Genomic DNA, 7,500 nt, shown 5'->3' with positions numbered 1-7,500 from the left:
TCTGCTTGTTTTCAAAACAAGCAACGTCTGGTGGCCCGAAACCTAGCTTAGCTTAGCTATCAGCTGGTTGCTACTCTCAGATACACACAGAGCTCAAAGCCTCATACATACAGCATGCCCTCAGCCCTGAATGGAGCCTGCACGCCTACGTTGGTGCCCCTATAGTGCAGTACCACCCGGGGAAGTGGCGACTCTGTTTCCCATTGCAATCTCTCAGAGAACAGGAGGACTGAGCCAATCAGAGACACATTTCCACGAGAGTAGGAGGAGTGAGCCAATCAGAGACACATTTCCACAAGAAACCTAGAACACCCTCTCGTTTCTCCACAAGCCACTTTTCTAGCTTGCAAAAACGGCTTGAAACAAAGCAACCAGAAAGTTTTTTAAAAACAGGACCAACGCGTAACACATTCAATAACAATGGGGAACACAGCAATATTAATGAAATGACATTGAGAGGACATCTTTAAGATCAGAGGGTTGTAGTTTCGAATCCCACCCTTACCTCTCCCTACACTTCCATCCATGGCTGTCGTGCCCTTGAGCACCCCACATTGCTCCAGGGACTGCAGCAGATGCCCTGTAACAACTGAAAGTTGCTTTAGATAAAAGTGTCAGCTAAGTGAAATCTAATGCATTGTAATGTAATGGCTTAATTTCATTTCGTTTTCTTGACTGAACCAGCTGCAAAAATCTTGGATGCCTCAAATAAATTGCATGGCATACCCATGAGACAGCTAAAATAAGTGGCCCCTGCTGTGCACAGTGTTACCAGAGAGAGTAGAGAGAGAGAGGTTCCATTGGCCCATTGTTTCCTCGTTCTATTATGGCCCCCCTTAGGCAGACATGGCAGACCTAAGGACTGTTCTATTCATTGTAGGAGCATTATGACACAGCTCTTTAGGCAGACCGGAACCTGGTCACGTTAGGTGCCCATAGAAACCTATTATGTTGGCATATCTCTATACTTAAAGAATCTCTGGTGTTAATGAAGGACAGGGAGCCAGTGTAGACCACTTCCCAGATACACCGCAGTATTGACGGACAGTGACCCCGTGGATAGGTGCACTGCTGCTCTGCATTGACCAGAGTGTCATCTTGCAAATCCCTGTGTCAGTGCGCTGCTGCAGGCATGCACGCACGCACGCACGCACGTACGCAAGCACACCCACAAACCCATGTATACATGCATGCACACAAGCACATATGCACGCACACACAGAGACATACACACACACACAATGTTGAGGCGGTTATGGGATAGCGATGAAGCAGTGATGATCATTGCGTGCGTGTATGTGTGTGTGTGTGTGTGTGTGAGTGTGTGTGTGTGTGTGTGTGTGTGTGTGTGTGTGTGTGTGTGTGTGTGTGTGTGTGTGTGTGTGTGTGTGTGTGTGTGTGTGTGTGTGTGTGTGTGTGTGTGTGTGTGTGTGTGTGTGAATGCGTGTGTGTGAATGCGTGTGTATGGGGTAGCGATGCAGCAGCTAGTATTGCCTAATCACAGTTTCAAATCAATTGGCCATGGCCTTGAGCCAGCAGCCGCGCGCTGTTCTCACGACCCCTCCGCCAATCACCATTTGGAATCTGCCAAATTGCTGACTGTGTGTGTGTGTGTGTATGTGTGTGTGTGTGTGTGTGTGTGTGTGTGTGTGTGTGTGTGTGTATGTGTGTGTATGTGTGTGTGTGTGTGTGTGTGTGTGTGTGTGTGTGTGTGTGTGTGTGTGTGTGCGCGTGCCTGCGTGCGTGCGTGTGGGTGCGTGCGTGCGTGTGTGTGTGTGCGTGAGTATGTTCGTGGGTGTGTATGTGACAGAGAATGAGCGTCTCTTTGTATGTATATGTTGACTGTGTGGGTATTTCACAAAGACAAAGACAAGCAGCAAAAACTCTGAAAAGCCGCAAGAGTGAAAAGAGCTGAAAAAAGAAACAGAACAACCAACCAAAGACCAAAAACAAATAAACAAACAACAAGTAAAGCATGAAATGAAAGACACAAAGAAAGAACAGAACAACCAAACATCAAAACAAACAGACAAACCAACAGAATTCCCAAAGCAGTCATGGACAAATGGTGAAGGCTCGATGCCCCACACCACCAGGTTGTGTGTGTGTGTGTGTGTGTGTGTGTGTGTGTGTGTGTGTGTGTGTGTGTGTGTGTGTGTGTGTGTGTGTGTGTGTGTGTGTGTGTGTGTGTGTGTGCGTGCGTGTGTGTGTGTCTGTGTGTGTGTCTGTGTGTGTGTGTGTGTGTGTGTGTGTGTGTGTGTGTGTGTGTGTGTGTGTGTGTGTGTGTGTGTGTGTGTGTGTGTGTGTGTGTGTATGTATGTGTGTGTGTGGTGTGTGTGTCTGTGCGTGTGTCTGTGTCTATGCGTGTGCGTGTGCGTGTGTGTTTGTGCATGTGAAGTGACCAGTCAGCAGTCTCCCCTGAGTCGTTGCTAGCTATATTCGAGTTCAATTTGTAATTAGCAACCAGCTACTGTAGGTTGCACACAGTGATCACTGCATTCAACAAAATTGCATTCATGCCTCATCCGTGCAAGGGGGCTGTCCCAAGCGGCGGCCCAAGAAAGCAGTGCAGCAGGACGGTACAATGCTCAGAGTACCTCAGTCATGGAGGAGAATGGGGTAGAGCACTGGTTGGGGAAAAAACAGCAACCTTTGGCCTAGCCCCTTACCCATGACTGATCCAACAGATGACACAGAGTGTGTTCCATTTGTGCTTGTGGCCTCGTTCCAGGAAGAAATATGTCGTGATGACATCACTAACAACAGCATTATATTTCAATATCTCACAAAAGTTCAAATGTTAAGTCACTTCCTCATTTGCAAACTGGATGGTAAATGAAGAATAGTCCCCCAAAAAACTGTTTTGGCTAGGCTGACAGTGGGGAAACTTAATTGTTTTCTCCACGTAGACGGGGCATCAGCAAAATGTGAGGCCACAAGCCCAAGTGGAGGACACAAGGTCGCATATTGGAATGCACCCTAAGTCCAGGATAATAGCATGCTAGGCAAGGCCAGTTCCTCCCCTATGTGTACGTGTATCCGTCACTGAAACACACTGATCACAGTGGTGACCTTTGGCTCACAATGTGACACAAATGTGGGTAGCTTTGCCCCTTGCATCATCATGTCACCCAAAGGCGGACCTTTGGTGTTGATACACTGAGGCTTGGTCAAATTCTCAAGACATTATTGAGAGTTGTGACGCGTGTCACAGACACATTGTTCACCTTTGGCCCATGGGATTGTAGATCTCATTAAACAGAAACAGAGGAGGTTGTTCAACTTAGCTCCCTTGCATGGGTGAGGCACGGATACCATCCTGTTGTGTGTGTGTGTGTGTGTGTGTGTGTGTGTGTGTGTGTGTATGTGTGGTGTGCAGTGCTGAGTCACAATGTTGATAGGGCTTTCCTGCTGTTCCTAGACCTTGAGTTTTTACTTTGGAAACTGTGACTGGTCCAGACACGTTGTCACCATTTCCAAAGAGTTTAGCTGTAAGCAACTGGAGTTCTTTCTGCTTAAAGACATTTCATTTGTCTTTGCAAGGAACCACCTCAGTTCTGACTGATTAATGTTTTCATGCTCAAAGTCCAGCTCATTACATAGCTTAATTATTTGGAAAAATAGGAATGTTTTACCTCTTGCGCCTTTATTAGAAAGGACAGTAATGAGAGGCCAGGACACGCTTCGGAGAGAGAGATGCTGTATGGTTAGGATATGACCCAGGCCGGATTTGAACCTGGGTCCACATGGGCATATAAGCACAGTGATGGTGATGATGGTGATATCACCGCTGATATTTTTTGAAGGCCATGCGTTGAGGCTAAAGTTTCAACGCCAGGTTCTTGGAAGAAGAGATCCGTCTTCTCTAGAATGGATAGTAATCTTCACAGCCATACTCTTCACCTTTGGCCAGTGGGTTTGCAGATACCACCATGCTGGCAGTGTTACTAATTAATCCAGCAAACCCTATAGCCTGATAAACCGGACTAAATGTGAGATTGGATGTGCAATTTAGTCTGGCCCCGATGAATGGTACATCCGAAGATTGTTGATGAAAACAACCCATTGTCTTTCAAACTGTGCTTGTCCCTATAGGCCAACGCTCTGACCAATCAGCATCATCTTTCTCGTTGATGTGCTTTCACAGCGTTGCAAGCTTCGTCGTCACTCCCTCAAAACCCGCCCGCTTTGATTCAAACAAAATTCAAACTGGTTTGCCAGATTCAGGGCAATGTGTTCAAAATGATCGACCGTCCGAGGCCAGACTACTCACAGGCAAAACAAATTGGCGTCCAGCGGGTGGCGCTGGTTTAATAGGCAACAAACACTAGAGATACACGCCTCTAGCCTGACACCCTAACTTCTTGACCATGACTGAGAATGAATGAACACCTTGATGGACATACGTATTACTAACCGTTGGTCCATGGGGCTGCATATCCCACCATGCTGGCAGTGTCAGGAATCGATCTAGCAAACCCTTTGAGAACCATTCTCACCCATTGAGAATATTAATTCAACGCCAACATCTGCATCAGAGTTCGTGAACAAGAGATACGTCTCTTCACTAGAATGAATGAGAACCTTGATGGACATACAGGGGAGTCGTACAGGGGGACAAAGACTGACTGAGACACCAGGGCCCCACAGACCAGGGGGCCCACACACAGTTCGATTTATGTAGATATATGGCTGGGGGGGGGGGGGGGTCCATTACAGCTAATTGTACAGAGGGCCCACAATTTGCTGCTAAGCCCCTGCAGACACACAGTACATATTACTTAGCCAGGCCGTGCCCTTCTAGTGACGCAACAGTTTCAGCGTTGCTACCAGTCAGGTCAAAAGCAATGCAAGTACTTTCTGAGTTCCAGCAAATAAGGGAACTTCTCCCACTTTGTTGGGAAGCAAAAAATCATTAGCAATCCAAGGGAGGCCATTTGGGAAATGCCATTTGGGAAATGTTAATTGTTATGCTCTTGGTCAGACCAAGTCTCTGAGAGATTTGAAATTCGACGATAATCAGGCTACATATAACTGACCTTTGACCCATGGGGTTGTAGATCTCGTTGCTCTGGCAGCCACTGATTGTGATAGGGTCGAAGAACTGGAAGGAGCGCAGTGCCACGCCGGAGATGGCCACCAGGTCAGAGCGGAAGAGCACCAGGATTGCCTTGGTGTGGTAGAACGCCATGCTCAGGTCATGGATGACCGGGATTACCAATGGGTTGGTCCGGCAGCTCAGACGCCAGTCACCTACATGCACACGCACACGAACACACACATGCATATGCATGCACACGCACACACACGCACACACACACACGCACGCGCGCACACACACGCGCACATGCACACACACATGAATAAAATGAGACCGTCAGAAACAGACCTAACTGCACAAACATGCTAAACGAGACAAAAGCTACAACTTGCTTGACTGTTTTCACAGCAAAAATGACACGAGCGACAAAAGGGAGAGAGTATGACCATTAAAAGCAGAATGATTGATTTATATAAGTGCGTCCCAAACAGACCTGCTTGGTGTACAGGACAAGTTGCACTGAGATGTTGAATAATATAATAACCGTTGTAGTACTAGTAGTACTATAATAACAACCCCCCCTGATGTTGAGCAGTTGCATGGTGATGTTGAATAATACAATTAAAGTAGCAATAATAGGCATGCAAAGATAGGGGTGAGGTGGTGCTACAGCACCTGCCCTGTTCGTCCTTGGATTCTATTTTTTGTCACAATGTACGTACTGTGGTCTATGTTGACATGACCATCTACAAATGCTTGATGATCGAATGATACTGCCCAGATGTAATATATAGTCTCAATAGCCTAGTGAGGCAGCTGGAAGGTCCACATTAGTCCCAAACAGACCTAAGTTGTGGACGCCCTCCTTGGTGTCGAGCAGTTGCACGGTGATGTTGCGCTGCGTCTGGTCAATATAGCTGGTGCCATCGGCCGCTAGATGGATGATCACAGCTGCAGCCACCATCGGGTGGGAAAAGTAAGCCTGGAAACACACCACATACACAAAGCACATACACACAGGCACGCACGTACGCAGGCATGCACGCACGCACGCACGCACGCACGCACACACGCACGCACACACGCACGCACGCACACATACACACACATAATAAAAAATAGACCTGGACAGCACACACATATAAAACAAATAAATTAAATAAATAAATGAGCGGCACAGGAGAGCAGAATGAGAGCGAGAGAGAGAGAGAGAGAGAGAGAGAGAGAGAGAGAGAGAGAGAGAGAGAGAGAGAGAGAGAGAGAGAGAGGCATAAAATCCCACTGAGTGAGCGTTACCGTAAAAGAGCATCTCGCCAGTGCAGCTGCACTGTACAGAGTTGACTGAGTTTACAGGACTCTTTACAGTAACTCTGCCTATGCCTCATCTTCATTACACTCCAAATTCACATTTACAGACCACCATGATCTATTTTGATTGTGTTTCTGTTTATCTATTTTATTATTCCTTTCTTTCATATTTGTTATTATTATTATCGTTTTTGCAGTTGTTACTATTATTGTCATTATTTTTATTGATATTAATATTCATATTATATGATAATAATAATAATAATAATAATAAGAAGAAGAAGAAGAAGAAGAAGAAGAAGAAGAAGAAGAAGAAGAAGAAGAAGAAGAAGAAGAAGAAGAAGAAGAAGAAGAAGAAGAAGAAGAAGAAGAATAATAATAATAATAATAATAATAATAATAATAATAATAATAATAATAATAATGTGGGGTTGGGAAATGGCCCAGGTAATTCATATTTATGATAGTTACAGAGTCATTACCAGGAATTGTAATATCCTTAGAAGTTCTGACAATGTTTTTCTTGTCATACATATCGGCTTATCAAAGTATATATAAATTATTTACATTCACTAATACTCTCCTATTGAATGACGGCACATGTAATACAATACTACATTCTTTTCTACAGCATATGCTTAGTATGAAAGCTTAAGGCATTGGTGTAGGTACAATATAATTGTGATACAATGCATACCAAGGTCAACATTAGCCTGCCTGGTAGACTTGCGCAAAATTAAGGCGAGCATACACAGTGCGATATTTTCAATCGCGGGAATTAAGTTCCTGCTCACACTGCAAGAGGGAATCGCACAGTTTAAAAGATGTCCCATATGTCCCATATGTCGCAGATAATAATTATGACTATAAATCTATAAAACCGTCTGTTTGGTCCTCAATTGTCATTGGCTGATTTGGCGTTTCAGGAATTAATAAATTGGGTGTTAACAAACAGAATTCAAAACGAATACTCTACTTTGCTTCACGTCGTGCTCCCATTGCCCTTAGCCCTTAAAATCAAACAAAAACCCACAGTTATTAATAAAGACATTTTAAGTTGGAGTGCCTTAGTCAGAGAATTTTATTCTCATTCCTGAACCTGGATATACAATACCTTGGAGTAAAGAGCACCGAAACCCAAGAAACAACAA

General features: G+C 45.0%; 1 protein-coding gene across 1 annotated transcript in view; it reads right to left on the bottom strand.

The window, feature by feature from the left end:
• Positions 1 to 7,500, bottom strand: part of pappaa (pregnancy-associated plasma protein A, pappalysin 1a) — a 262,469-nt gene that overhangs the window by 97,046 nt on the left and 157,923 nt on the right. Inside the window, exons 13-14 of the mRNA XM_063210503.1 lie at positions 5,888 to 6,023; positions 5,040 to 5,253 (exon numbers count right to left, since the gene is read on the bottom strand). Coding sequence (XP_063066573.1) covers positions 5,040 to 5,253; positions 5,888 to 6,023 — 350 coding nt within the window. The remainder of the gene's footprint in view (positions 1 to 5,039; positions 5,254 to 5,887; positions 6,024 to 7,500) is intronic.

Source organism: Engraulis encrasicolus, chromosome 11 (genome assembly GCF_034702125.1).
Source record: "Engraulis encrasicolus isolate BLACKSEA-1 chromosome 11, IST_EnEncr_1.0, whole genome shotgun sequence".
NCBI lineage: Eukaryota > Metazoa > Chordata > Actinopteri > Clupeiformes > Engraulidae > Engraulis > Engraulis encrasicolus.
The sequence above is the reverse complement of the archived record's forward strand: the minus strand, read 5'-3'. Positions and strand labels throughout refer to the sequence as shown.